The following is a 15,879-nucleotide window of genomic DNA, read 5'->3' as shown; positions in this document are numbered from 1 at the left end:
ATGAGGGGGGCCGCCTGTGGCTGGAAGAACGGGAGGACACAGAACGGAGGATCACCCGCACTTGGTCTGCGCTTTGCTGACACAGGACTGACTGGTGCCTCATTGTTTTTGACGGGGGACAGGAATCCACCCAGTGCTCTCTTTCCCCGTGTCCCTTTCAGCCAGAATGAGGGCACGTGACTGGGGTTCAGGTGGCCAGGAGTAGGGACCCTGGGCTGGGGTTAGGTATGGTGGCGCCAGAGAGCCAGAAGCAATGTCTAGTGGCCCACGGTGACAGCAGCGACCCGTGTAAGTCACTTAGGCCCGCTGCAGCCCATTTCCTGCCAAATGCAGTTCCGGAGTCTTTGGGGTAATTCTGAGACTGCCTGGTGTCCTGTAACCCACCATTTCTCTCATTAAGTCAGAGTTCGTGCCCGTGGCCTATAATGAAGAGCTTCGACACAGGCGCCAGCCAGAGTCCCAGAACCTTAAAATGCCAGGTAAGACACATTTGGACAAGTAGACACACAGACCAGGCTCAAAGCCTTCAGCAGAGCGCTCCGGATATCCTGATCGCTTGTCATTGGAAACTGGGCTTCCAGAGAGATCCAGGAGCCAGAGGCTGTCGGCTTTCAGCCTGGGAGGGGCCTGGGGAGGTAGGGGCTGCGGCAGAGGGACGGGAGGGGCTGGACTGGAAGAGGCACAGGTTGGTAGGGGGAGCAGGGGAGGATAGAATCCTGGCCCAGCCTCAGTTCTGTCTTGCAGGCTCCCACGGTGACCCAGTGACGTCACCAGCCTCAGACACAGCCACTTCCCTACCCAGGCCCAGCCCCCACGCGCTGTTCAGGGGACCCGGACTGGTTCTCCATTCTCATGCGGTCACCCAAGTGGACTTGCTCCCCGCACACAGTTAGCCCAGCTGTCCCGGGGGAGGGGCGCCTTCCCCCCTGCTTTGTTACCTACCCTCTGCTTTTCAGCGCATCTCAGCCGATGTGCTCCCTGACCCACGGATCCTGACCTCTGTGTCCCCTTCCTCTTCCTGGGTCAAGTTTTCTTCCACTTTTCCAGGCCCTGGCTCTGAGCTTTGAGGTCTGTGCTGACTTCCCAAAGCCTGGTCTCTGGGTGAGCTGAAGATTTGGGGCGTGATGGGGCAAGAGGCAACTTAGAACTTTTTTTTAATGTTTATTTTTGAGAGAGACACAGAGTGAGAGTGGGGGAGGGGCAGAGAGAGAGGGAGACACAGAAGCAGCTCTAGGCTCCGAGCTGTCAGCACAGAGCCCGACGCCAGGCTCGAACCCACGAGTGGTGAGATCATGACCTGAGCCAAAGTCAGATGCCAAACTGACTGAGTCCCCCAGGGGCCCCAAGAGGCAACTTTATTAGGCACGAGGAAGCCCAAGGTCAACCGGGCCGAACCCCACCTACCTTCCCAGAAAGAGCCCGCCTCCCCCTGCCCGGCCCCCCACTCCCCACCCCAAGCAGGTGGACCCAGGGAGTACCCCAGCTCAGGGCTTCCTGAGGTCTCAGACTGCTGGGGCCCCCAAGAGAAAGCCCCAGAGCCATTTTAGAGTTCACAGCCAGACACTGTCCCAGATCCCAAATTGTGTACAGATGTTGACCGTCTCTTTTGATCTCCCTTAAAGACCTGACCTGGCCGAGCATCTGCTTCTGGGGCTTTCTCCACGTGGGCAGCCACTGCTCACGATGCTGCCCCTCCCCCTTCAGTGGGGCGCTGGGTCCTGCATCTGCTCAGCCCATGAATCCTCTGTTTTCTCTCAGTGAGTTTAACCTTCCACCTCGGTGCCAAAACCCAGGGATCGGTAGTGCCAGGTCCCATCTCCCAGGCAACGTGGGGCTGAAGGGCAGAAGACAAAAACGGTGATGGTCCGGTAAGTTCCTCCGGGCCCAGAAGATTCCATGGGGGTTAAGTAGGCAGGGGAGGGACCCACTGCAGATTAGCAGTGGCTGGGGTTAGGGACTGACTGTCCCCAGGGGCTTGGCTGCACTGTCAATGGAAAAAAACTAAAATAATTTGCTTTGTCACTTAAAGCATTATTTTCCTGTGAAAACATGCATCGAAGATTATGAAGCAGAGGGGACACCGGGCTGGGTCAGTGGGCAGAACGTGTGACTCTTGATCTCGGGGTCATGAGTTCGAGCCCCATGTTGGGTGTAGAGATGACTTAAATAAAACTTGGGCTCCTGGGTGGCTTAGTCAGTTTAAGCGTCTGACTTTGGCTCAGGTCATGATCTCGTGGTTTGTGGGTTCAAGCCTCACATCCAGCTCTGTGCTGACAGCTCGGAGCCTGGAGTCTGCTTTCGATTCTGTGTCTCCCTCTCTCACTGCTCACGCTCTGTCTCTCAAAAAAGACAATGTTAAAAAAATTAAAAATAAAATAAAAAACTTAAAAGATTAGAATAAAGTAGGATGCAAACCTGTGAAACAAGATCTTTCAAAGAAATTCCCACATCTAAAGCAGGTGTGTAACCCCAGACTCTCCAGCCCCCCTCTGACTCAGCTTCTGGTATTAGCGAGTGCTACGTCAGTGGAAATTTTCGAGAAGCAGCAGTCTCTGGGAAAACGCCCCAGTTCCTTAGTCTGGTCTTCAAGACCTGGGATGACGGGAGCTTCTGCCCTGGAGGCTCTGTCCTGCTCCGGGCCCTGCGCCCTCTTGTCCCCACACCGCCGCGGTGTGCAGCTCCCCAACGATAAATAACATGCCGAGCGGGTTTGTGCACTGGTGATTTTCCACAGGCCGCTGCCTTTGCCTGGAGTGCCCCTGCCCACGGCAACCATCTGGCAAACTCCTACTCATCCTTCAAGACCCAACTTCAAGGGCTCCTCTTCTGTGAAGCCTTCCCATCAGACCCGAGCAGAATGAGTCAGTCCCTCCCATGCCCCAGTCTGTGGGGTCTGTGTCCCTCTCCCTGCGCTAGGCTCTCTGTATTTCACCCTTTCCCTAATTTGACGGTGGGGGCGGGGAAGGGAGAGACAGTAACATTCCTGTCTGTATCCCTGGCCCTAAGCATAGCGTCTGGCACAGTAGGTATCTAGAAATACTTTGCACAAAGGAGCAAACAAACAAAACTTACTTTGATGCCTTTCTGTTTTGTTTTTTAGCATCAAGATAGGGAGACTGGCATTTTCTCATAAACGTTGGGACATGCTGAAAAAGCCACTCACCATAAAGGAAAAAATGCATGTCATCTCTTTTTGTCCCCATTCACATCTTTTATTTATTTGTTTTTATGTTTATTTTTGGGAGAAAGAGACAGGACACAAGTGGGAAGGGGCCAAGAGAGAGGGAGACACAGTGTCCAGAGCCGGCTCCAGGTTCTGAGCTGTCAGTGGCGAGCTGACATGGAGCTCGAACCCACGGACCGTGAGATCGTGGCCTGAGCCGAAGTGGGACGGGCAAGCGGCTGAGGCGCCCAGGCGCCCCTCCCCATCCACATCTTATAGCCGGCACAGGTCTACTGAGACCAATGTGGTTCTTTGCTGTCGAGGCATTAATAGAAGTAGCCAGGTGGGGACAGGGCAGAGTCCTGTGGGGTCCAGCCAGGGTCCCCCAGCAGTGACAGCAACGGGGACCAACACTGCCCTGGGTCCTCTACTCATACGTGTGCACGCACAGCGACTCATTTAATCCCATACCAACGCTGCCATGTAGCCACTATTATTGTCCCCATTTTAGAGATGGGGGAACTGAGGCACAGGGAAGATGTGTAACTTGCTCACCATCACATGGCTGATAAGTGGCTGAGCTGGGAATCAAACCCAGAAAGTGCAGCTGGGAGTCCATTCTCTCAACCTCCCAAGCTGTGTTAGCTCCGTAAGCAAAAGATGTAAAGAGACGGTGATGGTCATTTTGGCTAAGAACGTAGGGGGCGTGAGGGAGATAGAAGATGACCGTGCCTTTCACCCCCAATCCGCTCGGTCCCAGGTCCTGGAACGCCCTCCAGGCTCACAGGTAGCCTGTAAAGGTGCTTAGGGCCACTCTGCACAACCGCCAGGCCCAGGGGCGCCCATCTCCTCTTTGAGCGCACTGGGTGCTTAGTCCACCAGGAGGAGCGCACAGCGCGGGCTTTGTTTCAGAGGGGGTGCTGCTTGCACCGGGGTCCACAGCCGCCCACCCAGGAAGAGAGGACCTGCCGACTCCACCTTCCAGGCGCCCCTCACAACAGCAGCCCAGGCTGTGGGGGTGGGGGGTGGGGGGGAACCAGTGAGACCACTTTCCCAGTGCGCAGGGCAGGACTGTAAACCTTCAGGGACTCGTGGTCCCCATCCAGGACGGTGCAAGGAGAGGGCATCGCACAGGCAAAAATTCACAAGCAAGAAAAAGCCAGGCACGTCCTTGGAGCAGGTGAGGCGCCGATGGCTGCTAAGGTGCGGGAGAGAGGGGAGCGGGGAGTCTCCTTTGGACTGTTGGAGGCCTAATTCCCAAAGTAGAGAAATGTGGTTGCTGTCCTCCGATGTGCAGATGCCATCTCCACAATTAGGGAACACTGCCACCGCGTGGCTCTGGGTGATGCCTGCTCCAAACCAGAGATTGCCACATTTTCTATGATATTGTGCAATGATTAAACCAAAGAACACATCTCTTGATTCATTTTTTAACGTTTATTCATTTTCGAGACGCAGAGCTCAAGCAGGGGAGGGGCAGAGAGAGCGAGCAAGACACAGAATCCCAAGCAGGCTCCAGTCTCCAAGCTGTCAGCACAGAGCTCAATGTGGGGCTTGACCACACAAACTGTTGAGATCATGACCTGAGCTGAAGTCAGTCGGATGCTCAACCGACTGAGCCACCCAGGCGCCCCACAGATCTCTTGATTCAAATACCTCAAATAAAGCAATGGCTACCTTAATCCTGGCATAAAAAGTATACTTTTAAATAAAGTTCCCCACGAAATCAATACCTGGGTCCAATTCTGAGATTTCTTACTTTGTTTTTAAAATTCCAATCTGGGGGTGCCTGGGTTGCTCAGTCAGTTAAGCGTCCGGCTTCCGGCTTCAGCTCAGGTCATGATCTCACAGTTCGTGGGTTCGAGCCCTGCATCGGGCTCTGCACTGACAGCTCAGAACCTGGAGCTGCTTCGGATTCTGTGCTTCCCTCTCTCTCTGACCCTCCTCTGCTCATGCTGTCTCTGTCTCTCAAAAATAAATAAAAAACATTAAAAAAAATTCCAATCTGTATCTTAAGCAAGTCTGATCCCAAGGGTCCTTTCTCTTCTTCCCAGAGACTCTTATCTTAGAATCATGAACTCCGTGGCCCTGCAAAGGTCTGCCATTCCCGGGTCAGTCGGGCATCACACTGTCCCCAGGCCGTTCCCTCCACCCTGGCATTCGATTCCAGTCCTAGGCCTCTTCTCCACTTACCGTCTGCAGTTGGACAGATCCAAATTCAAATATTTCCACCATCTTTCAGCCGCGTTGCTTTGGGGCAAGGCACCTACCCTCTCTAAGCCTCAATAGCTTTATCTATAAATTGGGCACAACACCTTCATAGGTTTACGGTGAGCATGTACAGGTGACGGGCAGAGAGTGCCTGGCCCATCACAGCGTCTGGTAGTAAAGGAATCCTCTTCCTCCCCCTGGGTCCTTGGGCAAAGAATGAGCGTTCACTGGAGGTCAGTAATTTGAAATGGGAGAACTACCTGGTCCTCCAGCAATGTTCCCTGAGAATAGAAGTACTCAGCGCCTCTGGCATTGGGGGATCACCCCTATTTCCACGTGCTGCCTACCGACCTTGGGTTTGCCTCGGATTGCAATCCAGGGTCTCCTCCAGAAGAAGCGGGTGGCAGGTGCGTGGGCCTGAGCCCCGCAGGGCCGCCTTCATTCCTCCCGCCCCCTTCCCGGGTGGGAAGAGGGGGAGGGAGGGTGTGTGTGGGTGTGTGTGTGTGTGTGTGTGTGTGTGTGTGTAGCTGTGTGGATGGAGGCTTCATTCCTCCTGCCCCCTTCCCGGGTGGGGAGGGGGGAGGGGTGTGTGTGTGTGTGTGTGTGTGTGTGTGGCTGTGTGTGTGGCTGTGTGGATGGAGGCGTGTGTAGAGAATTCGATCTTCGTGGGACTCAGAGTCCGGCCTCCCCCGCAGCTCAGCAGATTGGCTGGCAGTCAGCTCCCCCGCCCTCCTTACCCTCGAGTCCCAGGTGGCGCAGGTCCCCAGTGGTGAGCTCTGTTTACCGAGAGAGCGGGTCCAGGTGGGGCTCCATCTAGGCGCCCGCTCGCCACCCAGGAAGCGGGCAGAAAACCTGGCCAAGCCGAACTCGCCTCTCCCCTTCCCCCACCGCCCGGAGAGGTCGGGTAAGGGGGGAGGGGTGGGCGTGGGAGGAGGAGCCCCAGGCCTGGGGGATCCGGCTGTCACCCCGTCCCGCGCAGACTCGGGGAGGGGGGTCCCTGGGCCTAACTCCCGCTCCCTCAACCCCGCCTGTCGTGCTCAGGGCGCCGTGCCCACCCTGGGCCAGCAGCCAGAACCTGGATCTCAGGGATGCCCGGGTCTCCTAGAGGAGGCGCAGACGCCGTGTGTTCCCCCTTCCCCAGACGGCGATGACCCCCAAGCCTGCCGGCCCCCCGGACGGGGGCTGGGGCTGGGTGGTGGCGGCCGCAGCCTTCGCGGTGAATGGGCTCTCCTACGGGTTGTTACGCTCGCTGGGCCTTGCTCTCCCCGACCTCGCGGAGCACTTTGACCGAAGCACTCAGGACACTGCGTGGGTCAGCGCCCTGGCCCTGGCGGTGCAGCAGGCAGCCAGTGAGGGGGGTCCCCAGGTGGGAGGCGGGGACCGGGGGGAGGGGCGGAGAGTGAGTGCGGTGGTGGAGGACCCACTGATGACCGGGCGAGCGGTGGGAACGAGTTCTAGAAGAGAGAGGGTCTTATCTTGAGGTTAACGGGGAGGAGCTATTAGGCCAGGGGGAGCCGTTTCAGGCCTGGCAAGCTGCCTAGGAGGAGTGCTGGCTAGAGTTTGGGAGTCCAGAGGCGTGTCTTCCGTTGACTCCGCCCCCTTCCAGGCCCCGTGGGCAGCGCCCTGAGCACCCGCTGGGGGGCGCGCCCAGTGGTGATGGTTGGGGGCGTCCTCACCTCGCTGGGCTTCGTCTTCTCCGCTTTCGCCCACAGTCTGCTGCACCTCTACCTTGGCCTGGGCGTCCTTGCTGGTGAGGGGAGAGGGACACCCGGGTCCTTGTGGGCTGATGTGGAGATGGGCGCTGCTTAGGGGCTGGAGGCCACAGGGGCAGGGCCTCCCGCGAGGAGCTGGGCTGGGGTTGCCGGGGCAGAGCCTCCCGGGTCCCTGTTCTCACCCCGTCCTGTCCGTTCGCAGGCTCCGGCTGGGCCCTGGTGTTCGCCCCTGCCCTGGGCACCCTGTCCCGTTACTTCTCCCGCCGTCGAGTCTTGGCCGTGGGGCTGGCGCTCACGGGCAACGGGGCCTCGTCGCTGCTCCTGGCGCCCACCCTGCAGTTCCTCCTTGATACCTTCGGCTGGCGGGGCGCCCTGCTCCTCCTCGGCGCCATCACCCTCCACCTCGCGCCCTGTGGCGCCCTTCTGCGACCCCTGGTGCTCCCTGGCGACCCCTTGGCTCCACCCCGCGGGCCCTTAGCTGCCCTCGGCCTGGGTCTCTTCGCGCGCCGGGCCTTCTCAATTTTTGCTCTGGGCACAGCCCTGGTCGGGGGCGGCTACTTCGTCCCCTACGTGCACCTGGCCCCCCACGCTTTAGACCTGGGCCTGGGCGGGTACGGGGCAGCGCTGGTGGTGGCGGTGGCTGCGGTGGGGGACGCGGGCGCGCGGCTGATCAGCGGCTGGCTGGCGGACCAGGGCTGGGTGCCCCTCTCGCGGCTTCTGTTGGTGTTTGCGGTCCTGACCGGGCTGGGGGTGCTGGCCGTGGGGCTGGTGCCCCTGGCGGGGAGCCAGGAGGGCTGCGGGGGGGCCCTGCTGGCCGCGGCGGGGGCCTACGGGCTGAGCGCCGGGAGCTACGCCCCGCTGGTTTTCGGCGTGCTCCCGGGGCTGGTGGGCGTCGGAGGTGTGGTACAGGCCACAGGGCTGGTGATGATGCTGATGAGCCTCGGGGGGCTCCTGGGCCCTCCTCTGTCAGGTAAGGGCCTGAGCGAGCAGATCCGCTCGCAGCCATCCTCTGCCCCCGCCCACCCCCGGCCACGCGGGGTCCCAGGCTTCTAAATTCCTTTCCCCTTCCTCGCAGGCTTCCTAAGGGACGAGACGGGAGACTTCACCGCCTCCTTCCTCGCCTGCGGCTCTTTCATCCTCTCAGGCAGCTTCATCTACATGGGGCTCCCCGGGGCGCTGCCCTCCTGCGGTCCAGCTCCAGCTCCGGGGCCGGCCCCCCCTCCCCCGGAGAGCGGGGAACTGCTTCCGGTTCTTCCGGTCGCCCTGCTCTCCTCCGAGAACCCCCAGTCCACTCGGGACACCACTTGTTGACGATCTGCTTGAGCCACTCCCCCAATAAAGAATTTCTATCCGGTTTCCTGCAGCTCCAGCTGTCAGCCAAGCTAGGGCTCCGAAAACATTCTACCAAAGATATTCTAGGAGGCTGGCTCCAAGGATCGGGATCCCACTGAACTCTGGGGTGTCTTTCTATCTCTCCAGCCAGTTCCCCTGTCTCTGCCCAAGCTGTTGCCGTTTTAACAGGGATTCTCTGGGAAGCTGCCCGTCAGCTTCCCTGCGTTGGGGGCAGGGAGCTCACCAGGGCGCTATCTGCCTCCTCTGGACCTCCCAGCTGTCTTTCCTGTAGTTCTGGCTCCTTCCACCGGCTTGTGGGCAATGCTAGACCCGGACTTTAACTCTTTAAGCTTTATCTCTGCCCCCCCCCCCACTTCCCCCCACCCTGCGTCCTCACTACTCTCTTCCATTCTTTTCTGAGTCCCGGAGGATACTGGGAAAGGGGAGGTTAGTGGACAACACAGAGGAACTGTGGCCCAGAGAGCAGGTCTTCTCCCACTTTGTGGTCAGGAACCCGTTCAGCCAACTCAAGCACATGGGGCCCAGCTCTTTTTGAGGTTCTGATTATTATCCAGTTCCCTCCTGTTGATTTATCTCATAAGGGCATCCCTCTTTCCCAAAACATCAGCCTTCAGAGAAGAAAGCTTGCAGGCAACGTAGAGATCACATGTAGGATGCGTTAAGATCGTGGCCTTTGGTGTTCATGGCTGATTCACGGCTCAGGGGGGAAGGCTGAGCTTCAGGATCCAGGGCATGGGAGCGAAGAAGGCCTGAGAGGTACAAAAGGTTGGCACACTCGACACACTGGCCTGGGGGGAGGCGGGTCAAGAGGCCTTGTTCTTGGGCACGGTGTTTCTGTGGGCACCAGGATGGGACAGAAGACCCCTTTCTAAGTCTGACAGTCCCTTTGCAGAGTTCAGTCCTCCTGCAGCCCTTTCCTGGTCAGAGAGACTTTGGTATGGACGGCCTCCGTCCCGGAGTCCTGAGGCTTGGAGGCAGAGGCCGAGAAGCAGAAGACGTGAGGCAGCGTGAGGAGAATCCCGCTCCCTACCAGAAGGAAGGCACCAGCCACCACAAAGGAAGCTGTGTAGTCGCCGGTCCTATCTCGGAGGTAGCCTAGATCCAAGAGAGAACAAACACACATGGGTGACCTGTTTCCCGAGATGGGAAGAAAAGAATCCTGAACCCCTCACCTTGGAAGAGTCAGAACTCACCAGGCAGGGCTGGGTGAGCTCCAGAGCCCTGCACCCTGAGGATTCTAAAGCTAACGTCCACCACCTTCCTGCCTTCCGGAAAGGACTCCAGCCCAGCAGGCAGAGACCTGGGCGTCTGCCTCGAGCCAGGCATGCCTGTGCCCTTCTTTCAAACCACGGTGGCCCTCTACACTGTGAGTTAATAGTTAAGAGGAGAAATTTAAGGGTCTGAAGGTTTTGGCATCTGGGGCATGGAGAACTTTGACCCGATGGCTCAGACACCTGGGCTGGAACCCAGTAGGCCAACGGAAAGGCAGACGCTGGCGGGCTGTGTCTGGCCAGGGCCATCCAGGGCCTCTGAACACCCCGCCCAGGGCTCCTCAGAGCCCCCCTTCATCTGCCCACAGCCTCCAATTTCTTTGCCCCATGGACCCACTTTGGGGGCACTCTGATGGGCCACGCCGTCTGTGTTCGGTGCCATTCCAGGGGGAAATATTCACCTACACTACAATTGAAAGAGTCCCCCTTCCCGAATCTCATGACATGGCAGCCCTGACTCCCCTTGGAAGCCCCAGTCCCCCTTACCTGACAGAGGGGCCCCCAGCAGCCCCCCGATGCTCTCGACCATCTGCACCATTCCCAGGCCGCAGTATATCCTTCCAGTCCCCACCAGTTCAGGCAACACGGAGAAGGCCACGGGGGTCAGGGCCCCTGACGTGAAGCCGTAGGCCACGGCCAGAACCATCAGGGCCGTGGGAGTCCGAGCCACGGGGAACAAGGCCAGTGACACCCCAGTCAGTGTGGTCCAAAGCATTAGGAGTCGAGCCACAGGTCCTGGGACTGTGTCCCCTAGCCACCCAGAAGCCACACGTCCCACGAGGTCGGATATAGCCACCACAGAGAGGAGGAAGGCAGCAGACAGCGGCTCCCAATCCAGGTCCTGGAGGTGGGCCATCAGGTGCACGTAGGGGATGAAGTAGCCCGTGTTGATCAGGGTGAGGGCCAGAGTGTAACGGAGGAAGGGGCCATGACGGAGGAGGGAGGTGAGTTGGGCCCCAGGGCCACCCACGGCAGGGTCCTCCGTCAGGGAGAGTGGGCGGAGGAGGGCGCCGCAGGCCACCAGGTGGAGGGAGAGAGCAGACACCAGCAGCAGGCCCCCCCGCCAGGCGTAGCGGCTGACCAGCCACTGGAAAAGTGGGGCGAAGGCAAAGGAGGACAGACCCACGCCCGTCAGTGCCAGCCCGGTGGCCAGGGATCGCCTTCGAGAGAAGTACCGGGACAGGCAAGCCAGGGTTGGAGTGAAGGTCAAGGCCCAGCCAGAGCCTGTCAAAAAGGAACAGACGGGGGTTGGGGGACCCTTAGGGAGCTCAGGGCACCCAGTAACCCCACCACTGCCCAGGATGTAGAACAGGCTTGGGTTACAGCCCCTAGCATCGATACCCTGGGATTTGTTCCATCTCGCTGCCTTGGTGCCCCCATCTTGCAGATGGAGGTAATACACCTCACGGACTGCAGAGGGTTAGCAAGACTGCGGGTACCGTGAGGAGCTCAAACTTTAGAGTTAGGCTTGGGCTCTATACCACTTCTGACTGCGGCGAGCTCCAGCCAAGTTGCATAAGCTTCCCAGGCCGTTCTTGGTCTGTAGGCAAACCGGACAACAAGATCTACTTCACAGCCACAGAAGCTGGCACAACTGTAGGGTAATCCTTCCTTTAACACTCCAGCGCCACCAGCCCTGCCCTTGCGTATGCGGGGCTCAGTCGTCTTTGAATTTCTCAATCTCCCCACATCGCGTTTATCAAACCTTCCTTTCGGGGCGCAGGTGCTTGCAGAAACTTTCTGTCGCCTCCTCCCTGAGCCTTTGGGAAGGGGCAGGAAGCAGGTGAAAGTCCGGAGGCCCTTTCCCTCTTCTGCTCTAGTCCTGGGCCTCACCTGAGAGCAGCCCGATGCTCAGGTATAGGTGGGTCAAGGAGGTAGCAAAGGAGGCGAGCAGCATCCCCGACGCAGCCAAGACGCCCCCTGCCATCACCACGGGCCTGGGCCCGTACTTCGTGCTCAGGGTGCTGCCCACGGGGCCTGAGAAAGAGGAAGAGGTTCTGCGAGAAAATCTCTGGCGTCCTTCGCCGCGATCCTTCCCAGCCCCGCCCTGCCTCTCTGGCGCCCCCTGCCCCCGACCCCCGCATCCCCTTGTCCCTTCCGAGGGAGGGTCGCCGCACGCCGGCCCCAGGCGCCGCACTCACTCCCGAACTGCTGCACGGCGATCCCTATGGACGCGATCCAGGACACCCGCGCCGCCTGCTCTTGGAACGCCGCCACTAACTCCACGAAGAAGACGCCGAAAGAACGGAGCACCCCGAACACCAGCGCCGACTGGAAGAAGGCGGACAGCACCACCATCCACCCCCAGCCCCCGTCGGGGGGCTCGGCCCTGCGCGCCATCGGGGAGCGGACCCGGCGGGAGCCCCGCGCGCGGGACGCCCCACCTCCGCCCGGCCGGCGGAGGGCAGGCTGCTAAAAAGGAAGGCGCCGACCAGGGCTTTTAAGCGGCAGGGAGGCTGCGGGAGGCGCCTGCGCCTCTCCCCGAGGGGGGCGACCTGGGTGGGGAGGGCGGGCGAGCGGCGCCCCGGGGGCGTGGCTCCGCGGGCCGCGCGCCGCCGGTCGGGTCCTGGGCGGGACAGGCCCGGGCAGGCGGGGCTCGACGTAAAGTCGAGGCGCGAGGCGGCCTCGGGTTCGGGCCCCACCCCTGCGGCGTGCCAGCCTCCGTGTGGGTTATTGCTCTTGTCACTGTGTCAGCTACACGGTCACCCCGGCCCACACTGCGGCGCGCCGTTCGCTGGTGGGGACGCGGGACTCCAGGGCAGGGGGTGGGGCCAGAAGGGCGGGGCGGGGCTTAGAGCTGCGTCCCCGACCGGGACTGTGAGTGGAGCGCATGCGTAAGGAGGGGACCTTAGGAGGCAGCCTGGGTGGGCCCCACGGGACTTGCGGATGTACCGGGAGCCTGTTGTGTCCCCTGTCCACTTTCACCCGTACGGATTTCCTCACCAAGACCCTCACGTGGGGAGTTTCGTGCGAGAAGGTGGTGGGCGTACTGGTTCAGGAGAGGAAGACACCCACTTGCCCAACAAGGGGCCAAGCTGCAAGGCCAGGCCATCCGGTGCGCGCCCGGGTTCTGAGACGAGAGTGTCAGAGAACACTCCTGCCCCAGCGCCCGAGGACGCTAGAATCTAGATCCCTGGGTCCCGGAGGGTTTCCAAGGCCCGGGAAGAGACCAGGGGAAGGACCAGCGGTTGGACTGCTGGCGTCCATTTCTGCAGTGGGAACTCAGTTCCTGTTGCTTCTGTTTTCACCAGCAGGAAACCTACAGGTCAGAGAGACCAAAAATAACTGGGGAGAGGAAGGGCGACTGTGAGCTCACTTGGGGCCCCACAAACACCACCTACACCCCTTCCTCGGTGGGGCTGGAACCTTTTCTTTCACCCTCTGGTAACAATTTCCTGATGATCTCAGTATCTGATCTCCTGATGAGGTTGACTAAAGGGGCCGGGCTCTGACCACCCCAGCAGGGGCCCCCCCTGCCTAGCCAGTACCTAGCCTCTTCACCTTACTCTGCACTGAGGGCTTGGCTTCCTGTTTCTTCATTATAATTCATGCTCCCCAGGATCCTGACCTGGCAAATTGGGTTCAAGGGCTCATACCCAGACAAGTGGGAGGTAGGGTTGGCGGGGAGGCTGGGCTGGGGGGGAGGTAGGCTGCCTGGGTGGCTCAGTCTGTTGGGCATCCGATTCTTGATCTCAGCTCAGATCTTGATCTCAGGGCCATAATTTCAAGACCTGAATTGGGTCCACACCGGGTGTGAAGCGTACTTGAAAAAAAGAAAGAAAGGCCTGGGTGGCTCACTCTTGGTTTCAACTCAGGTCCTGATCTCACAGTTCGTGGGTTCGAGCTCCACATCTGCTTGGGATTCTCTCCCTCTTTCTTTCTACCTCTCCCCTGCTCTGTCTGTCTCTCTCAGATGAAAAAAAATTTTTTTTAAAGAAAAAAAAAAACAATCACCACAGGGCGCCTGGGTGGCTCAGTTGGTTGAGTTAGACTTCCGCTCAGGTCATGATCTCTTGGTTCATGAGTTTGAGCCCGATACCCAGCTCGCTGCTGTCAGCCTGTCAGCACAGAGCCTGCTTAGGATCCTCTGTCCCCCACTCTCTGCCCCTTTACGCCTGCATTCTCCCTCCAAGAAATTTTCTTAAAAAGCATTTTGAGCCTTATGATTTTACACATGGGAAATAAAAATAATCATACCCCCCAAACTTTGTTTTGTTAAGTGGAATCAAAACTTTGGCCAGCGGGAAATAATAGCAACATGTGGAAATGGATGTGGCTGTATAATATAGAGCAGGAGGTAGCCTTTAGGAGCAAATCAAGGCTCCAATCTTGGTTTCACCAACACTGCCTAAGACACTCGTCCTCTCCGGTGGCTTTCCTAACTGTAAATTGAAGATAAGAAGACTGCCTACTTTTTAGGGTTGCCAGGGGGATTGGATTAGAAAAATCTATGCACTAAAATAAAATGCTTAGTTTAGGACCTGGCAGGTAGCGGGGATAAGTGGTAATAGCTGGTGTCATTTTCAACTGGATAGAAGCTACAGGGGGAGGCGGAAAGGAGGTTTTCGTTTAGGTTCTTTGTTTCTTTTCTTTTTCTTTTTTTTTTTTACTTAAAACAATCTACTCTAGATCGTGAGTTTTACAATTGAGAAATACAACCATACACTGCAAATATTGGAAGGAACTGCAGAGCATGTGAATGGACTTCTTTTACAGATGAGGAATTTAAATCCAAAAGGGAAGTAACTTTACAGAATTGGTGACCCTCTGCACCCAGGACATGCACAGGGCGGGAGAGGAACGGGCTGGGCGTGGACAGATTCTGAGGCACCACTGCTAGGGGAGGGCTGTGGCTGGCGTGCTGGCTCCAACCACACACATGGCCTTTTCACTGCCACCGGCATCCTCCACTGTTCTCAGGAGACCCACGTCCTATCCGTTTTCCTTGGTGGCGGCGGTGGTGGGGTGTCCCAAGCACGAACACCCCAGCACAGATGCATTCCCCCCCCTTGGTATTATTAGTGGCTTCCTGGTTTCTCTCTGTTGCCCCAGCTCAGCCAGGAAGTGACTTCAGAGGAGCAGGATGCAGGTGGCTCCGGAGAAACTTCATGAAGTCACTGGTTCCCACACAATGAGCCGGAAGGTAAGGGCAGGGAAAGGGAGAACAGGGGCCACTCAAAGTGTCTGACGGGGTTGGGGCAGTGGCCTGGGCACAGAATCCAAGATGGAGTCTGGGAGGGAAGAGTCTTCTCTCCCCAGACTCGCCCCGTATCCCGTTCCCACATCCTCTCAGGCAAGAACCCTGGACACAGCAGGCAGCACAGAGAGAGGCTTCTTTATTCCAAGATTCTGATCTTGCAAGATCTAACATTTCCACCCCTAGGCGCTCTCCACCTGCCCATCCAATTGGCTAAAAAAAAAAAAAAAAAAAAAAATTCATGATTCCTTCTCACATCTCTCTTTGGCTTTAGCTCCCTGCTTGCAACTCCGAGGCAGGGAGTAAGGGGGAAAGAGAGAGAAAAGTTGCTTTCTCACCTGTCCTCACGTGGCAGCAGTTAGTACCGACCTATCTTGAGCAAGCTCCGCCCCAGAAATCAAAGTGCTCCTTCCCCACCCACACCCTGCCGTCAGAGAGCTCCCGAGGAGGGGAAGGATCAAGGCTTCCGAGGATCATCTCACATTCCAGACGTTCTAGTTAAGAGGCGACTCCGTTCCTGACTTTCTACCTACACCGGAGACTGTGCCCCTCAACCAACGTACCAATCTCTCGATCCTACCCAGATACTTGGCCAACTGGAAAGTCCCTCAGTCAATTAATCTTTTAAATCTTGAATCCCGACCACAATCCTGATCATAATCCCAAACTCTAGCAAATCCAAACTGGAGCATCAGCCTCTTTTCTCTCCCTGTGGAAGGTCCTACTGCATTCACTGGTTTCAGACAGGACCGGAGTGGCCGGAAGGCCAGGTCACAGACCTGGCTTTTCTAAGGTAAGAAAGTTACCAAGCACCTGTGACTTCTGGGGCAAAGAAGCTCCTGGAATCGGACCACTTGTCAGAAGATGTCCAAACACGCACTGAGAGAAGTGGCTTATCTCAGGTGGACAGACTTCCAAGAAACTTTCAAATCCAGACACATCTACAATAAAGGACTGGTAATGACTCAGCTC

General features: G+C 58.0%; 2 protein-coding genes and 1 long non-coding RNA gene across 5 annotated transcripts; 2 read left to right on the top strand and 1 right to left on the bottom strand.

The window, feature by feature from the left end:
• Nucleotides 1–761: 761 nt before the first annotated feature.
• Nucleotides 762–3,186, top strand: LOC115282485. Of its 2 annotated transcripts, XR_003904653.1 has the most exons (5): nucleotides 762–888; nucleotides 1,048–1,101; nucleotides 1,759–1,868; nucleotides 2,735–2,861; nucleotides 3,101–3,186. It is a non-coding gene; the product is annotated as an uncharacterized LOC115282485 (long non-coding RNA). The 2 variants fall into 2 exon arrangements; XR_003904652.1 differs by lacking the exon at nucleotides 1,048–1,101.
• Nucleotides 3,187–6,030: 2,844 nt separating this feature from the next.
• Nucleotides 6,031–8,442, top strand: SLC16A11 (solute carrier family 16 member 11). Of its 2 annotated transcripts, XM_029928482.1 has the most exons (5): nucleotides 6,031–6,278; nucleotides 6,516–6,723; nucleotides 6,981–7,124; nucleotides 7,289–8,056; nucleotides 8,162–8,442. In XM_029928482.1, the coding sequence occupies exons 2-5, from the start codon at nucleotides 6,522–6,524 to the stop codon at nucleotides 8,395–8,397; spliced, it is 1,350 nt and encodes a 449-aa protein (XP_029784342.1). In that variant the 5' UTR covers nucleotides 6,031–6,278; nucleotides 6,516–6,521; the 3' UTR covers nucleotides 8,398–8,442. The 2 variants fall into 2 exon arrangements, with proteins under 2 accessions (XP_029784342.1, XP_029784343.1); XM_029928483.1 differs by lacking the exon at nucleotides 6,031–6,278 and having other exon boundaries at nucleotides 6,327–6,723.
• Nucleotides 8,443–8,965: 523 nt separating this feature from the next.
• On the bottom strand, nucleotides 8,966–12,234 carry SLC16A13 (solute carrier family 16 member 13). The gene is made up of 4 exons (XM_029928485.1): nucleotides 11,852–12,234; nucleotides 11,544–11,687; nucleotides 10,197–10,934; nucleotides 8,966–9,534 (listed from the first exon to the last, which is right to left on the bottom strand). Exons 1-4 carry the CDS (start codon nucleotides 12,048–12,050, stop codon nucleotides 9,335–9,337), a joined length of 1,281 nt encoding a protein of 426 aa, XP_029784345.1. The 5' UTR covers nucleotides 12,051–12,234; the 3' UTR covers nucleotides 8,966–9,334.
• Nucleotides 12,235–15,879: the final 3,645 nt, after the last annotated feature.

This window comes from Suricata suricatta, chromosome 17 (genome assembly GCF_006229205.1).
Source record: "Suricata suricatta isolate VVHF042 chromosome 17, meerkat_22Aug2017_6uvM2_HiC, whole genome shotgun sequence".
NCBI classification, from domain to species: domain Eukaryota; kingdom Metazoa; phylum Chordata; class Mammalia; order Carnivora; family Herpestidae; genus Suricata; species Suricata suricatta.
This window is presented reverse-complemented; position numbering and strand designations above follow the sequence as displayed.

Bases quoted from the DNA above. Each gene is read 5' to 3' on its own strand.
- SLC16A11 (XM_029928482.1), top strand. From the start codon at position 6,522: ATGACCCCCAAGCCTGCCGGCCCCCCGGACGGGGGCTGGGGCTGGGTG. The intron at 6,724-6,980 runs GTGAGGGGGGTC...GCCCCCTTCCAG, and splicing joins GGCGGTGCAGCAGGCAGCCA to GCCCCGTGGGCAGCGCCCTG. The intron at 8,057-8,161 runs GTAAGGGCCTGA...CCTTCCTCGCAG, and splicing joins CCTGGGCCCTCCTCTGTCAG to GCTTCCTAAGGGACGAGACG.
- SLC16A13 (XM_029928485.1), bottom strand. From the start codon at position 12,050: ATGGCGCGCAGGGCCGAGCCCCCCGACGGGGGCTGGGGGTGGATGGTG. The intron at 11,688-11,851 runs GTGAGTGCGGCG...CCTCTTTCTCAG, and splicing joins CGCCGTGCAGCAGTTCGGGA to GCCCCGTGGGCAGCACCCTG. The intron at 10,935-11,543 runs GTGAGGCCCAGG...CCTTTTTGACAG, and splicing joins GAGCATCGGGCTGCTCTCAG to GCTCTGGCTGGGCCTTGACC.